This window comes from Myotis brandtii, unplaced genomic scaffold (assembly GCF_000412655.1).
Source record: "Myotis brandtii unplaced genomic scaffold, ASM41265v1 scaffold793, whole genome shotgun sequence".
NCBI lineage: Eukaryota > Metazoa > Chordata > Mammalia > Chiroptera > Vespertilionidae > Myotis > Myotis brandtii.
The window spans coordinates 1,438,192-1,456,295 of record NW_005371193.1 but is presented as its reverse complement, the minus strand read 5'-3'; the positions used below and the strand labels follow the sequence as shown (position 1 = coordinate 1,456,295).

The 18,104-nt window shown below is 47.9% G+C and overlaps 2 protein-coding genes across 6 annotated transcripts in view; one reads left to right on the top strand and one right to left on the bottom strand.

Moving 5' to 3' along the window:
- Positions 1 to 25: 25 nt before the first annotated feature.
- LOC102248507 (chromosome unknown open reading frame, human C14orf1) lies at positions 26 to 9,235 on the top strand. Of its 5 annotated transcripts, none has more exons than XM_014531195.1 (7): positions 26 to 452; positions 1,110 to 1,229; positions 2,730 to 2,893; positions 5,744 to 5,834; positions 7,671 to 7,871; positions 8,249 to 8,367; positions 8,486 to 9,235. In XM_014531195.1, the coding sequence occupies exons 3-7, from the start codon at positions 2,761 to 2,763 to the stop codon at positions 8,563 to 8,565; spliced, it is 624 nt and encodes a 207-aa protein (XP_014386681.1). In that variant the 5' UTR covers positions 26 to 452; positions 1,110 to 1,229; positions 2,730 to 2,760; the 3' UTR covers positions 8,566 to 9,235. The 5 variants fall into 5 exon arrangements, with proteins under 5 accessions (XP_014386681.1, XP_005883657.1, XP_005883656.1 ...); XM_005883595.2 differs by having other exon boundaries at positions 1,105 to 1,229; XM_005883594.2 differs by lacking the exon at positions 1,110 to 1,229.
- Positions 9,236 to 13,029: 3,794 nt separating this feature from the next.
- Positions 13,030 to 18,104, bottom strand: part of FLVCR2 (feline leukemia virus subgroup C cellular receptor family, member 2) — a 56,501-nt gene continuing 51,426 nt past the window's right edge. The window contains exon 10 of the mRNA XM_005883592.2: positions 13,030 to 13,745. Coding sequence (XP_005883654.1) covers positions 13,650 to 13,745 — 96 coding nt within the window. The 3' untranslated portion in view covers positions 13,030 to 13,649. The remainder of the gene's footprint in view (positions 13,746 to 18,104) is intronic.

The following is an 18,104-nucleotide window of genomic DNA, read 5'->3' as shown; positions in this document are numbered from 1 at the left end:
GGCGCCCACAACGCTCGGCTTCGGGCGCCGACGAATGTCGTCACCCCCGCGCAGCGCGGGCTCGGAGACCACGCTCAGCAGAAGAATCTCGACTTCTTTTCCCCACTTTTTCTCCCCCCGCCCCTAACGGGTTGAACCCGAGACCGGAGTCCTCCCGCCACGCTCTACAGGCGGGGTTCACTGTGCGGGCGAGCGGGCGGCGGACCCCTGCGGACACTTGGGCAGTGGCTACCGCTGATTGGCAGTAAAGGGGTTCACGCCCCATCTCCTGCTTGAGCAGAACCGAGACAGCCAATCAGAGCGAGGAATGACAGAAATGGCCCAATCCTGGAGCCGGGTGAGGGCGGGGGCGGGGACAAATGATTCAGGTGGACTCCAGGCTGGAGCTGTTTTGGGGGTTGCATCTTTGCTGCTGCTGCAGCGGCTGCTGCTGGCTGGGGTCCGGTCGCCAGGTGAGAATATTCCTCGAGATTGTATTTTTTTTAAATCTCCAATTCGCAGGTGAGGAAACCTAGGCTGTAAAGTGTAAATGATTTGTGCCCAGGGTCACACAGCTCCTAAATGGTAGGGCCAGGATAGGAACGCCTCTCTCCTGGCTCAGGTTTTAACACCACACCTGCCTGGGCAAAAGCTGAGAATCGTGTTTGTTGGATACTCTAGGCCCTCAAGCTTTAGGAAAATGGGTCGAGGGCGTGGGACAGCTGCTCGGAAGAATGCTCAGGCTCAGCCCTCATCAGCTACCTGTTGGGATTTCTAAGAGCTTCTGTGAAATGAAAGGCATAAGTTCTGTCAAAAAGAGGGGGCCATCCGTGCAGCTTTTCGGACCCTTGGAAGGGTCTCCTATTGAGGGAGGGCAAGAAAATAGGGAGGAGGATGGGGGTGGGGTGAGGTGGGGGTGGGGGGATCTTGGTCCAGGCTGTAACTGCTTGTGATGTCGGTAGAGCCATGTTCTCCCTAGACTTGGACAAAGCCCACTGTGCGATCCACCTTTCCCTGAGGGATTCCTCCATTCACCCTTCCTCCTCTCTCGCTCTTTTTTTGTTTCTTGGTGCTTCACACTGTCTTGAGCCGTGGCTGACTTTAATATCTGTTTCATCTGGGTAGTGTAGGACCATACTGAAACTTTTACTGCCAGAGTGACAAAGGAAGCCTGATAGTTTGTCACCACTTCAAGCCCAAGAAGTTAACCTGACAGCAGATAAACCGTGGGCCAAAAAACCATAATGAAGGTGGGAAGAAATAATTCCATTATTAAATTCTTTATCTACATGGGTTTTATTTAAGTCAAGCTCATTGAAATCAATGCTCAGCAAGGGTTAATCTAAGCTTTAAAAAAAAGTACATAATCTAAAGTTATTTTCTATACAACTTCAAGACAAAAGTGGGTATGGTATGCTTGTCTCCCTCAAAAATGGAAACTCCGTCAAAATGTTCTCAAACAGTGAGGCAGTATTGCAACGTAGAGTCCAACAGAGCATGCTTCACATCTCAGCTTGGCCATATATTAGCTGTAAAACCTCAAGCAAATCACTTAACCTCTCTGTGCCAACCCTCCTCTGTAAAATGGAAATATTAATAATGTCTACAATATATGTTAAGTGCATGTCACAGTGCATGGCACATACAAGTGCCCAGTAACTGTGAGCTACTATAATTTCTCCTGCAACCCAATGCCGACATTGCTATCTCCTTCTTCGTATAATTTCTTACTAGTTCTCAAGTCACCGCAGTTTATTTTTAACCTTTAGATTGTTCCTCTCGTTTATGGTATACCTCAGAACCAGATTAGAGAAAACCTGAGGATGTAAATATTGCCCTCACTATTGGTTCCACTGAAATGTGTAAGGCTTCTATGTGCTTGGAAGGATCTGTCATCAATAGCCAGGCAGGTGTCTGTTAGATTTATAATTACCTTTTAGCCACTTGCATTGTGAAAGAAGGACATGAAAAACCAGTCTAGAAGTAAAGATATAAGAGGGCTGATTGAGCCAAGAGAAAAGTGTTCTGATGTAGGGTAATATTTTAGAGAAATTACTCAATCAAAGATAACTACTGTGCCATTTATTGGAAAGTATACTGTTGATTCACCAGTTAGTATGACTAAATATTGAGACCAATTTCTGTAAGCTTATACATAAACCCACTTTGTTACTATAGTAATATTTGTACACCTCCTCTTCTCCCTTTTTTTTTATCTCCAATTTTTTCCACTGGGTTTGTCATCTCTCCCTACTGCATTATTTAGCCTTTTTCACTCTGGGTAAAGGTCAGCACACTTTGGTCTAGGGCCGTGGTCGGCAAACTGCGGCTCGCAAGCCACATGCGGCTCTTTGGCCCCTTGAGTGTGGCTCTTCCTCAGCCTTAGGAGTACCCTAACTAAGTTAATAACAATGTACCTATCTATATAGTTTAAGTTTAAAAAAGTTGGCTCTCAAAAGAAATTTCAATCTTACTCTTGATATTTGGCTCTGTTGACTAATGAGTTTGCCGACCACTGGTTTAGGGAAAATATTCAAAGGCAGTGTGCTAATTCCATGAAGGTTAGAGTAGTGTATTAAGGTAACTGGGGAGGGTGAGCTTAGGGGGCTTGCAGAGGAATTTAGGAAGTGATCAACAAGTGACCAAACAAGCTTAGTACAGCCCTCATGACTGGGACCCAAGGGTGAGAGAGCTCATGGTTATAGAAGATGAACCATCTGCTGTCTCACATCCTTTGCCTTTGTTTGCAGGGCAAGAAGCCCTCTCAGATTTGAGGGGACCATGAGCCGTTTCCTGAATGTGCTACGAAGCTGGTTGGTGATGGTGTCCATCATAGCCATGGGGAACACGCTTCAGAGCTTCCGGGACCACACCTTTCTCTATGAAAAGCTCTACACCGGCAAGCCAGACCTGGGTAAGAAGTCAAAGAACTGCATCGCTTGTACATTGTGGTTCCCAGACTAGGCTACCCATCAGAATAACTTACTAGGAGATCTACAAACAACAATGTGCAGATGCCATTTCCCTCTCCAAACCTGTTCACTGAAACTTTCACCCCCTGGGTGGAGTCCAGAATCTATTTTTTAATAACTACCTAGGTGATTCTGATGCTGCCTATATACTAGTAGCCTTTGGCAACCACTAGAGCAGTGGTTCTCAACCTTCCCAATGCCGCGACCCTTTAATACAGTTCCTCATGTTGTGGTGACCCCCAACCATAAAATTATTTTCGTTGCTACTTCATAACTGTAATTTTGCTACTGTTATGAATCGTGATGTAAATATCTGATATGCAGGATGTATTTTCATTGTTACAAATTGAACATAATTAAAGCATAGTGATTAATCACAAAAACAATATGTAATTATATATGTGTTTTCCGATGGCCTTAGACGACCCCTGTGAAAGGGTCGTTCGACCCCCAAAGGGGTCGAGATCCACAGGTTGGCGACCCACAGGTTGAGAACCACTGCACTAGAGTAATAAACTTTAGGGATAGCACTTGGCCCATTTTCCCCCTCAAAGCTTCCCTGAATACCTTTTCATTCATTTTACATGGCCCTAGGCAATCTGTAAAAAAGCTTTACAAGGGCACCCTGGTCAGTGTGGCTCAGTTGGCTGGGCATCGTCCCATGCATCAAAGGATTGCTGTTTCGATTCCCAGTCAGGGCACATGCCCAGGTTGCAGGCTCAGTCCCTGGTAGGGAGCATGCAAGGGGCAAAGAAGGAAATAGAATTACTTGGTGACTCTGTGATGCCCCACTAGAAAGCCATAAAGAAGTTTTTCATGTTATCTCAGCTGTCTTCAGAAATCACATCATGGCACACACATGGTTACATTCCATGTTGCAGATAGAGAGTTACCAATCCAAGGTTTTCCCAAACTGTGACATAGTCTCTAAGAAGACAGCCCACACCCATCCAGGTTTGTCTCCAAAATGAAACTGCAGAAGGTCCAGTTTCCCGAGCCTCTTTGCTGAGAGTGTTTTCACATTGCAGCTTGCCCTTCCTTGCACTGATGTGTGGGATAGTTGGAGCCGCGGCACGGTTTCACAGCAGCTGACGATTCTGTGTCACATTTATAGCTAACCCAGATTCAGGCTCTGACCTAGCTCATTGTTCTGCAACATCTAGGTATAAAATGAACCTAAGTAGGCTAAGGCTCATTTTTTTAACAAAGCTCAAATATACTGGGAGTAAAGAACTGGAAAAGGGGGCAAGACAATTCAACTTTTTCACCCTCAAATGCTGCCTTCGGATGGTCGAGGCATCCTATATAGATTCACAGGATTTTCAGAGGTTATCTGCTCTAGCCCTTTGAATTTAAGTTGAGACAGAGAAGCCCAGGGGTCATGTGACTTGCTGAAGGGACATAGAGCTGAGCAAGAGTGTGTGTGTGTAGGTTTGTGTGCACGCATCTGTACATGCATGTGTCCATCTGTCTGTCTCCAGCCCAGAAGTGAAGACTGCCTCCTCCTCATGATCTGGGGGCTGTCTTGTACTGTCCTGATCATATCAGTACTGTGGTAGAATTTCACCTGATGCCTCATCTGGTTAAGGTTGGTGAAATATTTCCCTTTCGTACCTCACTACTTCCTCAGTCTTTTCATCAGAAAAGCTGCCAAGGTGTTTATAAAGAACGTAGCCCACTGGGGCTAACTGCCAGGTATTTGGTTGGCATATGGAATTTTTGTTCACCTTACTGCTTACATCCAAAGGTCTTCGGGGTTGTGAAATTGGTATCACTGTCTGGTTTTCCAAAGGCTGGAAAATCCTAAAAGCCCAAGTAAACATGAATAGACCCTTCAGTTTTCAGTCTTGTCCCTTGAAATTTCTCTTGCTTAATAGAACAGCAAAGAAGTATCTTTGCTGTCCCTGTTTTGGCATTCCAACCACTGAATGCCTTAGATCAATGGCTGTGCCTTACAGTCACCGAGGGAGGGGGTTTGAGAAACCACTTTGCCCAAGGTCCACCTCCAAAGAGTATGATTTCATTGGTCTGGTACCCGGGTCTTGGTAATTGCATGAAACTTTTTCAGTTGATTCTAATAAATATCCAGGGTCCAGAACCACTGTTGTGGTGGAATATGATCCATACTTTCAGGACAAGATATTTAATACAGCAGTGTCAGAACAAAGCCACCAAGAGCAGGGTGGCCTTGGCAGACACTAGAGAAACAGTGCTTTGTCCCCCTATCATGTGTCCAGGAATCCAGCCTGGTTTGGGCTTTGTTCAAATAATTCAGATCTGGATTCAGAGAAGACCTAGGGACTTAGGTCTCTGAAAAACCAGATGTAGCCATCTAAGTAGGCGCCATTATTTCTGAGTTCTCTCCTATACCAGCCTTAAAAGTCTGCTGACCTCCCAGGCATCTTGTATTGCCAGACCACTCTGCAGCATCCCCCCAAACCTGTCCTGATTCAGACTCACTGGGCTTCACCGACACCAGACTGGTTTCTAGGGCAGAGGTATAAACTACTACATCCAGGGGTTATTTGCCCGAGTGGGCTCTTTGTTGGATTTCCACTCTTGGAAGTCCCTGCCCAGCCATAGCTATTGGAGGAGGGGTTGAGCAGTTCTCATTCTGGAATCCCTTCCATTCCTTCTAGCGCCAGGCGCCTCACCAAAGCCTCCACTCTGCCCAGCCAAAGGGGGCTCAGCTCAGCTCCCTGCCTCCCATGAACTGCCAGGGAGGTAGGAAGAGTTTGGAAGGCATCCTAACCTCCTTCTTCTCAACACTCTTGCTTTTTTCTGCTACACAGTGAACGGCCTGCAAGCTCGGACCTTTGGGATCTGGACGCTGCTCTCATCAGTGATCCGTTGCCTCTGTGCCATCGACATCCGCAACAAGACGTATGTAAGGGAAGGAAGAGCTTTAGCATCCTTTTGTTCGAACTCAGGTGCTACACGTACCCACTGTCCACTGTGGTCCTCCCTTTGGAGGCCTGTTCATTTTGATACACTCGCCTAGAATGTGGATGATAATAAAAGGTTAATAGGTTCTGTTCCTTCCAGGCCTAGAAAACATAAAAGGCCTAACAGGTCTTTAAGGTTTGAAAATTCTTTTGAACTGACATAGCAAATTGGCCGTGCCATGATCCTGTGGCCTGCATCAAAGCCCCTACTTCTTTATTGAAGAATCAGCCTTGTGTCTGCTAAAGTAGAATAGTGTGCTCTTTTTAGAGCAGCCACCCACACATACCTTATTCTCACATGCCTCCTTAAGCACGAATGCACAGAACTCACAGTCCACGGGAAAAGGAACCCACCAGCAAACTGCTGTATGCTTTTGCAGAGGAGGGTGGAAGAGAACCCAGGACTCCTCCGTGTTCTGCCTTTTGAGGCTACTCAAATAAGCTAGTGCGGAATAGTTGCAGGCAATCCTAGCCTCTTGTCTGGAGTGCTGTAGCCAGTACTGGCCACTGGAGGGGGCTCGAGCTCTGTTCCCACCAACAGTCATCACCACATCAAGGTGGAAAAGTTTGCTCAGGTCAGTGGGTGAGGCACCAAAACACCAACTTGACACTAAAATCTTTTTCTCTCTGATCCGGACCCCCAGCCTCTGGGGAAGAGAGGGGGGAACGGTATTTACCTTATTTTGCCTGGAGCTTTCATCTAGGTGACCTTGACTAAGTCTCCTCCTAGCAGCGGGGGAGGTAGTGATTTTCATTCCTGATTTTGCAGATCTACATATTAGACACCCAGTTAATTTAATCTGAGGAAGACTGACACAAGTGGGACTTGAAGCAGGGCTCTTAGCCCTGGGATCTCAACAACTTAATTTTTTAATTTTTTTTTTTAACTTGAAACTGTGGTTTACTCGTTCTAGATTCGCATGTATTTTTGGAAACAGTGTAGTTTAGTGGAAACAGCCTGGGGCCTGAAGAATGAAAACAAGAAGATGAGCTCTTGTCTCAGTTCTATTAGTAACTAGCTTTGTAGCAGCGAGTTCATTATGTACCTTCTCTGCATCTCGCTCTCTTCACGTATAAAACGAGACTAGCATTTCTGTTCTACCTCTCAGGGTGACTGGGAGGGAGGGAAGGTTGAATAACCATTTTAAAAGACCTTTCCCATGATGAAGAATTGCTGATAGGTGTAAGGGGTAACGCCTTTTGTTTGCTGTGCTTTTGGAATGAGCATAAGCAACTCAGACTTACCTTCACCTCTTTACCCATCCATTCCCCCTTCTCCCAATCAGGACAGCTGCACAGGCCTGTGCTTCCAGCCTCTTGTTCGCCTGGGACTCTGTCTGTGTGCTTCTGATGGGCACTCTGATTCTCCTCCCTCCCTCCCTGGAAACTCAAAGCCCACTCCTCTATGTACATATTTACTAAATGTTTCAGACATGCGCAGGGAGGATAAACATCACATTTAAGATATTGGTTCCTTCTGGGGAGAGGGGAGGCAGGAGAATGGTATCAGATGGGAAAAGGATACATAGGATGCCTTAACTGATAACTAATATTTTATTTCTTTAAAAAGAAGTATCTGAGGCAAAAAAAAATGTCAAAATGCTCAGTTGATGGAGCAGGGTACTGGTTGATTAGGGACTACAGTATCTTATCTATAGTTTTTTGTATGTTTAGAGGTTTCATAACTTTGAAAATTTCACAGTTAAAAAAGATATCAGCAATGTAGATGGTGGATCATCCTGTAACCTACCTCTCCCCCACCTTTTGGCCAAAGCTGCGGAACAAGTTCTCTTCCCACGACATGGTCACCGGGTCCTCCATCTGACCATTTTCCCAAGCGGAGACAAAATAACCCGCCCACATTAGAAGGGCACCTACAAGCCCCCCGAGGTTCTTGCTGCTCATCCCCCATTCAGGCCCTTCGTTCTGTGGCTTTCACCGTTATGAGCACAGCCCCTGGCCAAACACAGGCCAGGTGAGCCGGGATGACAGAGTCAAACCCGTTTGAGTAAGTGGAATATGGAAGCATGGCTGACCCAAAATTGCCTCCCCTCCTGGGATTGCTAGAATGCAGACCCTGCTTTGCTGTAGCTGGCTTACCACCTTGCTAGGACTTGGAGATCCACTCTGGATGCCTGGACCATTCTCTCCGAATAGCAGTTAAAACCTTCTGTTTTCCCTCGTAGAGAATGGATGTGAGCAAGCAGGCCAGGTCTTTCTCAGGACCAAGTCTCCTTTGCCTTCAGCCGTAGTCACTTCCTGGGTGTTTGTGTGCAGCGGGCCTGGTCACCACTTTTCCTCCGCACGGAACAAGCAGTCCTTCAGTTCCTATTTCTGTCTGTACCTTCCTAGGCTCTACCACATCACACTCTGGACCTTCCTCCTCGCCCTGGGGCACTTCCTCTCTGAGCTGTTTGTGTACGGGACCGCGGCTCCCACCATCGGCGTCCTGGCACCCCTGATGGTGGCAAGTAAGCATGCAACCACCCTAGACTTCCCACAGGACCTGTCCCAGCCCCGGCAGACATACAAGGGGTATGAGAGAGCACCGTGCTTATGTCCGCCACTAATGTTCTCTCTGTATTTAAGGTTTCTCAGTCCTGGGTATGCTCGTCGGGCTCCGGTACCTAGAAGTAGAACCAGTATCCAGACAGAAGAAGAGAAACTGAGGCCAACAGTACCACCCCCGAGACTTCGTCTTCCACCTTTGCGGTCTTCCGTCGTCCTCTCTGCGCTTTAATTTCTTCTTTTCTGCTCCATCACCAGCCCCCTTATCCACTCCTAGCCTTTTACATTTTGTTTGCTTTTATTACATTTAAACTTTTTAAAGCTATAACATGCATACAGAAAAGTATATAACATGTATGAACATGTACGCATCATTTAAAAGTGACTCCTCTATACTTCCATCCAGATCCAAACGTCGCCAGCACCTCAGAAGCCCACCGTGCCCTTGCCACTTGCAGCCTCTCTGAGGATCGCTTTTCCATCCTCCTGCTTTTTTCATTGTATTTCCATCCCTTGATTTGACTTGTGTGGTGGGAACAAGTGGACTGTGAAACTTAAAGCTGCTGCCTCGCCCAGAGCAGCTGCCACCAAGGGCTGCTTCAAGGGGTTGTCCACGCAGGCTGGGCTCCTCTCTGCTGCCGGACCCAAGACTCCAAACCATCTGCGGGACGGGCAGTTCTCCTAAGAAGGGCTCCCCTGAGTGAGCCTGGCTTATGTCCTTGTGTTGACGGATGGGTTACGGTTGGAAGAGTCTGGGCTGTTTTTAGACCTTCTGGTCAGCTGTATTTGTGTAATGAATTTTGTAATAAACAGAAAAACCCTCTGCTCCGATCAGTCCTTGTACTTTGATCTCCCGTAAGCCAAGGCCACTCCTGCCCTCCTCTGGGCCCTCCCAGAGAGAATCACACTTTCTACTCATCAAGTACACTGAGTGAGTAGGACAGCTCAAAGCCCAGGCACACCAGGCTGCCTCCAGCTCCTTGAAGTCAGATCTTCCTCCCCTCCTGCCCCACCTTCAAGACTCTGAGTTCACAATGGAACAATCGGGACCCTTTCTTGTTTTCTTCCAAAGGAAGAAACAGGTTCTTGAGAAAGCACAGAACCAGGCAGCATAGAAGAAACAGCTGCGCGACGAGGAAAGGAGAACACGGGCCCAAAGATAACGCAATGGAGCCGACAGCGTCCTCCAAACAACCCCGAGGGCTCCACACTGACTGGGCCCTCACACGGCATGTAGACTCCAGGCCCATTCATTATGTCAACAAGTATTTATTGAACACTTACTCCACGCAAGATACTTGGGAAAGAGAAATGAATGACCTGGGCAATGACTCCACTCCCGTGGTGGTCCTCACATTGTAGCCAAGGAAATAGACAACAAAAAACCCAACAAGTGAAAGGACAGCTTCAGGCAGTGATAAGAATTCTAGAAAGTAGATAATGTAACCAAGAAGGGGAGGAAAGTGCATAACTTACATCACCAGGAAATAGGAGGTAAGATTTTAGTTGAGACTTGAATGTCCAGGTATCATGTGTCTTAAGATATATTACGGCCCTAGCCGGTTGCTCAGTGGTTGCACCATGGGTTCAATTCCAGTCAAGGGCATGTACCTTGGTTGCTTCCCCGGCCCCAGTTGGGGTGCGTGCAGGAGGCAACCAATCGACTTGTCTCTCATAACGATGTTTCTCTCTGTCTCTCCCCTTCCCTTCCACTCTCTCTTAAAAAGGGGGACAGGGGGGAATCAATGGAAAAATATCCTCGGGTAAGGATTAACAACAAAAAAAAGGTCAGAAAGGAAGGGAGGCAGGAGACTTGGGATGACAGGAAGCTTGAAGTTGACACTTAATGCATTGGAAATTCTCTATCAATTAAGGCTAAGTGAAAGGAACAAAATCTACCTTAAACTAGTTTAAACAACAAAGATAACATTGGCTAACAAAACTGTAAAGTGAAGGGGATTATAAACTTCAGGAAGTTTGATCAGGGCTCAGCTCCATTTCTCTGATTCTTTTGGCTCTGCCTACCTGTGTTGGCTTCATCCTCAGGTTGGCTTCCTTTATGGTGCCAAAAAAAAATGGTTGCAGCAGTTTCGCTTGCATCCCCACAATACTACATCTAGAAAAACAGCTCAGTTGCTAAGAACTTGTCTTTCCCTTACCAACTACTGTCAGGAAGCAGAAAGAAAAGCAATGATCTTACAGGGTTAACATTTGAGTGGAGATCCACGTGGAACCCACCTAAGGAGTAAATGAAATCATATGATTTGCGTCCTCTAGGCATGCGTCATAGAAATACGATTTCAGATAAAGATCCCAAAGGATCTAAAGAGATGATGCGTGGCTCAGTGGTTGAGTGTCCACCTATGAACCAGGAAGTCACGGTTCGATTCCCAATCAGGGCACATGCCCAGGTTGTGGGCTGGATCCCCAGTGTGGGGTATACAGGAGTCAGCCAATCAATGATTCTCATTATTGATGTTTCTATCTCCTCACCTCCTCTCTGAAATCAATAAAAATATTTTTTTTTAAAAAGGAAAGAGATGATGTAGAGTATTTAGCAGACACTATGACTATTAGGTTTCTTTAATAGCCCCAACTTAGCTCCTTCCTACATGATCTAAAGTAGAATTGCTAACAGAGATGGTGCCAGAATGCCACAGGCAGTGTAACTCTCTAGGTAAGACATGTACGAAAAACTGATCGCAGCACACCCAAGTAACAGACAAGGTGAGCACCGCTGGGAAGGGAGGAGAGGCAGTAAGTAGGATAGTTCCGAAGGAAGATCACAACTGCAGGTGCCGGAACTGTGGCCTCTGGCTAGAGCTCGCTGGAGCCCAGCTGGGGTGACTGTAAGACAAACACCAGCCACCCTTTGAGGCAGAGCCAAAAACAACAGTGGGCTCTCTCATCAGCACTCACACTCGGGTGAGCCTTCATGTGCATGCAGTACAGACAGCGGTCAGGGTCATGTGTTGGACGTTGAGTTGCCGTCTCCCACAAAGGCCGACAGTAACCTTTACAGCCTCGTCTTTAAAAAAATAACCCCACCAGTGCCCTAACCGGTTTAGCTCAGTGGATAGAGCATCGGCCTGGGGACTGAAGGGTCCCAGGTTCAAGTCCGGTCAAGGGCATGTACCTTGGTTGCGGGCACATCCCCAGTGGGGGGTGTGCAGCAGGCAGCTGGTCCATGTTTCTCATCGATGTTTCTAACTCTCTATCCCTCTCCCTTCCTCTCTGTAAAAAATCAATAAAATATATATATATAAAAAAATAACCCACTGGGATGGTAACACCTCTGTAAACAGAGAACCACTTCTCTGGGAGTCTGCAGGAGCTGCTCCCCCAGCCCCCACGCCCCACCACATCCGCCAGCACTCAGAAATGTGCAATAACCTCAGAGGGACTGACTACCAGAAACCCACCTCTGCCCCATCAAGTGACAAGGCAGACCACTTGGAAAATCTTTTATTGCTTTACAACATCTCGTTTACAAATAGAAAAACGCAAATTATGTTTCAAAACAAAGCAACGGATTTGGTGAACCTTTTGTTAACACATTTTGAGGGAATGAAGAGTAAACACCTTTCTCCCTGTCAAAAAGGAAGGCATACTGCGCTGGCCGGGTTGCTCAGTTGGTTGGAGTGTCAACCCATACGCCAAAAGGTGGCAGGTTCAATTCCCGGTCAGGGCCCATACCTAGGTTTTGGGGGTTCGATCCCTGGTCGGGGCACGTATGGGAAGCAAACAATTGATATTTCTCACATCGATGTTTCTCTAAAAAATTAATGAAAACATATCTCTTTTAAAAAAACCAAAAAACAATGTAAGGCATTCTCTCCACCCTCACTCAGTCCCCCCACCTGCAGTGTGAACTTCTTTTATTACATCCAGTGTCCGTACACACACACCCCAGCTTCTCTGGCAGTGGCCCTAGTACCCAGCTCTGTTGCCAGCACAGGCTGCTCTGACATGCTGTGTCCAGGGCAGTAGCCACAGCAAACCAGCACAGCGGTCCTGACTGCAGCTGCTCAGTGGACAGGAGAAATTACCAAAATGTCTTCTTTTCAGGAGATGCTGCCCACCCAAGCCTATGAGTAGAGCCAGATAGCAGGTTCAGCAGGAGAGGGGCTCAGCTTGGGCTGGCTGAAAGGGACTCCCCTAAGATCCAGAACATCTGATAAAAGGTTAGTGCTAGAAGGGGGTGGGTGTGCAAATACTGCCCCCACCCAAGGGGGATACGCTTCATTCAAGCAGATCCGGTTCCCATTTCAAAGGCCACATTCCCTCTCATATCAGAAGCAGCTTTGGATTTCTCAGCATGGAAGGGATCGAGGTTCGTTTTCAGTAAAGGTTACAGGACAGTGGCTGGTATCACCTCTCTCCAGAGAAAACAAACACCTAGTTCCTCTAGCAGCGTCCATATGAAGGTGTCAGAGGTGACAACGACACAAAGAATCTCTGGGCAAGGGCTGATTTTGTAGAAAAGAACTTCCCCGTTCCCTATTGGAGCTCCCTGAGTTCCCAAATATGGGCCTGCACAAACACACCCAGCAGGTAGCCCCCAGCACCCTCACCCACCCCACCCGGGTGGCTAAATCAGTTTCTTCTTCAAGGCTACAACAAAGTCTTTCTCAAGTTTTATTGATGTTTGGTTTGATCAGCTCTTAAGAAAGAGGGTTTGGAGACAGCCCCCAACTTTAGGCCAGAAGAACAGAGGCCCAGAGGACCCGCGGGTTTGTTCCGATGGTGCTTTCTCTCCCACAGAATGTTGGAGGTTAGTCCAATGACCCCAGAATGACCCTCATCCAGCGCAGCTGCCGCTCCTTAGAATTGGGCTTCTAAGGGTCTTGAGACACTAGAAAAAGTTAATATCTGAATAAGCTTTCTTTCCATGATAATTTTGCAGGCTTTCTCCATGAGGGATGGAGGTGAAGAGGGAAGGCAAGGCACAAAGCCAGGACTGACTCCACGACTCACCAGCCTCTCCCAACACCAGCTCCCAGAACCTACAAGGGGAGGGGCGGGAATCGAATCTGCATGTGGTGAAAGGTGCGATTTCCCCCAACTAGACCGTGCAGGCTCTTGAGTGGGTTCCAGAAGCTAGGCGCTGCCGTCCAAGCCACAAGTGTTCCAGCTGGTTCCCTCCACAAGCTGCCCCTGTGAAGACCCTGGTGCTGGCAGTGAGCTGTGCTGACGGAAGAGGTGGGGGTGTCCGTGTTCCCTGAGTTGCAAACCCCTTCTCGTCTCAGAGATGCTCCTCAGACAGAGTGGTGGGTGCTTTGCTGGTGACATTGTCTGCTTTCTCCACATTCTCCACCTTTTCCTCCTCCTCCTGGAGTTTCTACAAGGCAAAACAAGCAGGCAGGCCTTGGGGTGAAGTGGCGCAGGGCTCTCCCCTGGCGGGAGCCACTGCCTGGCAGGGACTCTATAGTCAGCGGGAAAGACAGGAGCCAGAGGCATATTCATGAGTGAACAAAGGGAACAAGGAAAGAAGTGCCAGCCCCTGGCTCGTGAGCTCCCTACACACACACACACACACACACATGCATGCACAAACGCACGCATGCACGCACGCCATCACAAGGTCATCAAAGGAAAAACCAAAAGGCCAGCTTTCTGGGATGCCAAAGTCACCACCAACCATCCCCTCCAAGGGCCAGTGCTGTCCCCTCCCACTCCCTCCGCAATCCGACCTAAACATCCGGGCACTGACCATCCAACAGCTGTCCAAGTGCCACGTCTGCAACTCCATCCGCATTCCTAACTATGCCCGTTTGGAGGCAGCCCCCAGGATGAGGAATATTATTATAAGGTGCATGGAATGGATACAACAAAAAATGCTTATACAGGCAGGAGGCATCATTGCATATAAAAACTCAATGACTACAGATAAGTATATATGCTTTGTGCATAGAAGAGGAGGCTCTGTGTTGGCCTGGCTTTGGCTTTCTCAGTGAGAGATGGCCCGGGATTAGAAGAGTCTTCTGGGTCACACTTGTGAGGTGGGTTTGGCATTACACACGGCCTGGAAACGATCCTGTGGGGACACTTGGTGCATGCCACCCCCTGGGGAATTTGCTCTTTCAAGGAGCACTTTGCTTCTTAGCTCCAGGGTTCACCTGGTTAGGGAGAAGGCCTTGGGAAAAGCCCAGCACCGCACCACGCAGGGGCTGGAGGAGCGTGTGCCGGGCCAAGCTAGAGTCCTGTCAGTCAGACTCATGGTGCTTCCCCAGGGAGTGTCTCAGGGCCAGTCCACGGCAATGGCAACAGCGGTGGAAACCCAACCTTCCCGTTCGCAGTCTCACTAACTTTTGGCCCCAGGTCAGCCTCAGTCATAAGAAGCCTTTATTCAGGCAGCTTAAGTCATTCAGGCAGTCTCTCTGGCACACGTACGTGCGCACATACGTACACATACACCTGCCTCCTTCAGAGCCATCGCCTTGAAATCACAATCAGAAACACAGATTAGTGGGAACGGAAGCACAGCCACTCTTTCAACTAGAAGAAAAATGGAAACGCAAACCAAGATTTTCATAGTCAAGGTCAGCTGCCTACCCCCATCCCTTAAGTTCTGTCTCTTTTTATCAAAACGATATATCTCACTGATTAGCAAGAAAGAGCAGTTCTGGCCAGATCTGCTATGTGGCCTGTCTTTCCCTGGCTCTGCTAATGAATGTGTGTGCTAGCGTGCCGGTCTCAATTACACTGACCACCATGGCGGCTTCAGAGGAGGGGTGCTCTGTGCAGCCCTGGCTTCCCTGGGTGTCAAGCCCAGCATCACTCTGACCTCCCATCACACCAGCTGCCCAAATGCAAGTGAGGTCCAGAGATGCACAGTGACTTATCCAGGGACACAGACAGTAGAGAACCAGCACGGGACTTGTCTCCTATTATTACTCAGTGCTGCTTCAATACTCCAAAAAGAAGGTGGCTGAGCCAGCAACTCCAACCTTGTGTGACAAACGTGGTCCGCATGCACAAGGATCTGGTTGCAAGAATAGTGAAATATTGGAACAGCCTAAATATTCAACAAGAGGAAATGGAAGAGAGTGTGTGTGTGTGTGTGTGTGTGTGTGTGTGTGCGCTCGCGCGCGCATGCACGCGCATGCATAGATATGAGGTTATAGAATGTAAGGTGCGTCCTAGCCAGTTTGGCTCAGTGGATAGAGCGTAGGCCTATGGACTGAAGGGTCCCGGTTTGATTCCGGTCAAGGGCACATGCCTGGGTTGCGGGCACGATCCCCACTTGGGGGGCATGCAGGAGGCAGCCAATCAATGATTCTCTCTCATCATTGATGTTTCTATCTCTCCCTCTCCTTTCCTCTCTGAAGTCAATCTCTACATATAAAAGCCTAATATGCAAATTATCCCCTCGGGAGTTTGACTGGGAGACCGGGAGTTCGATTGCTCACTATGACGTGTGTTGACCACCAGGGGGTGGCGAGGAACGAAGGAAGGCCCAGGCTGGCAGCCGAAAGGCCCCAATCGGCCCTGATCACCGGCCAGACGTAGGAACCCTACCTGTGCACAAATTTTGTGCGCCGGGCCTCTAGTAAAAATATATTAAAATAAAAAAGAATGTAGGTGCAGAAAGGTTGTCAAGCTGTGTGAAGTAAACAAGCAGAGCAGAAAACCAAATGTGTACAAGCATCCCCATAGACAGCAACATGGAGAAGTGGACTCCAACATTACAGGTTATCTCTGGGTGCTAGGACTATAGGAACCTTTACTCTCTTCTTGTTTGCATCATAAGGTAAACATGGCAAAAATCTCATATGACTTGACACAATGTGCCATATTCCAAGTTGAAACCTCTTCACCAGAAATCGACCCTGTGTCCTTCCTGGCACCTTTTCGCAGGCTCATTCTATACTCACCAAAGTGTTCCAAACCCTGTTTGCTTGTGTGTGGCACAGGTGGGAGCCCCTCTCCACAGCGGCGATGCCATGGGCCCCACACCTGTCCAGAGAACAGCTTTCTTGCCCTAAGGCTTCCCCTGTCACTTCAGTGAATTTCTGGTCCTAGCTCCTCCCTCCACATGCTACTGCCAACTCTGGAGTGTGATATTAGAAGGCAAACAGGAGAGTATGAAAGATTATCATCTATCTGCCAACGCATATCAAAATACTAAATATACCTTTCAGATACCACTCTTGCCTTAGAGAATTGGCAAGGAGTTTTCAAACAGATAAACACTCCGTGCTGGCCCTCATGCACTGACTGCCATAGCGCTGCACACTGGTGCTGCTGAGAGTAGCTTTCTGGAGGACGGTTTACAATATATATCAAGGCCTTCAACTGTGCATGACCACCGGTCTGTTTCTCAAGGAAACACTGTGCTTCAGAACCTGCGTAAAGATTCCACTTCCAGGACAAGGTGACTTAAAACAATTGCAAAGAACCTTAATATCCATGGACAGGAAAACTGTTAAACAAATTATGGTTTCCCCACATAACAGAACACTATGCAGTCATTGAAAGTATGTTGTAGCCCTAGCCATGTGTGGCTCACAGACCAGAGGGTCAGGGGTTTGATTCCTGATCAAGGGCACGTACCTCAGTTGCAAGCTCAATCCCCAGCCCTGGTCGGGGCGCATACGGGAAGCAACCAATCGACGTGTGTCTCTCTCTCTCACATCTATGTTTCTCTCACTCTCTCCGTCTCTCCCTCTCATTCTTCCTCCCTCTCTCCCTCCCTCCCTCTCTCCTTCCCTTCTACTCTCTCTAAAAAAATAAACAGAAAAAATATCCTCGGGGGAGGATTTGAAAAAAAAAAAGTATGTTGTAAAAAAAAAAAGACTAATGAGCTAAGTGTTCACAACATGTACAAAGGCAGATAGGACAAGATTCCATTTTTGTTTTAAAACCAAAATATATATGGATATATATATACGTATATATTATATGGGGATATGGACATGTATAAGTCAATGCTAAAAAAAAAACAGCATCTCACCTCTGGGTGATGGTATTACAGGATGATTTTAACATTTTGTACGCTTTTGTATTTTTTTTTTCATTTTTCTACAAAGAGCGTGTATGACCTCTGTAATAAGTTTTGGAGGTTTTCTTTTTATTTAAAAAAATCCCACATTTACTGCTCAGATTTGAAATTCCTTTCACCCTGGCTCAGATTTGATACCTAACATTGTGGTTAAAATGACTCCCAGCTGATGAGAACAGAGGGGACACACGTTCCTATTGCAGATCACACTCCTGGTTCTCTCTCCTTCCACCATCATCGGCTCCTGCTTCCTGACTTACCCTTTTAGGGCCTGACTGGCTATCCACTGGCTCCAGTCCTTCGATCCCCATGGCACTGCCTGCGCGGCTGTCACATAACAGGACAGCCCCATGCCTTGGGGCCACCACTGCCATGACAGGCTCCCACCATTCCTCTACGGCCACTGACCCCGGGCTGAAAGCAGCAGAGCCAGCGCCTCCGAACCGGGCTCAGGATCCACTCAGGGGTGGGTGCTGCTCAGCAGACTGTGGTAACAGTGACACACCCTGAGGACCAGAGCCGGGAGGCCAGGGGAAGAGAAGGAAGCTGGAGAGGAGCCCGGGAAAGAGCAGCAGAAAAGCAGTGCTGAAGCGGCCACTAAGGAAACTGGGTGCCATGTTCGTGAGAGCTGCGCTGGCCTCACAGGCACCTCGAAATCGGTCTGCTCTGGGAGCTGTCCCGCCCCCACCCAGGCTC

Coding starts and splice junctions, on each gene's coding strand:
- LOC102248507 (XM_005883594.2), top strand. CDS start 2,761: ATGAGCCGTTTCCTGAATGTGCTACGAAGCTGGTTGGTGATGGTGTCC. Junction 2,894..5,743: donor CACCGGCAAGCCAGACCTGG/GTAAGAAGTCAA, acceptor TCTGCTACACAG/TGAACGGCCTGCAAGCTCGG. Junction 5,835..7,670: donor ATCGACATCCGCAACAAGAC/GTATGTAAGGGA, acceptor TTTTGGCCAAAG/CTGCGGAACAAGTTCTCTTC.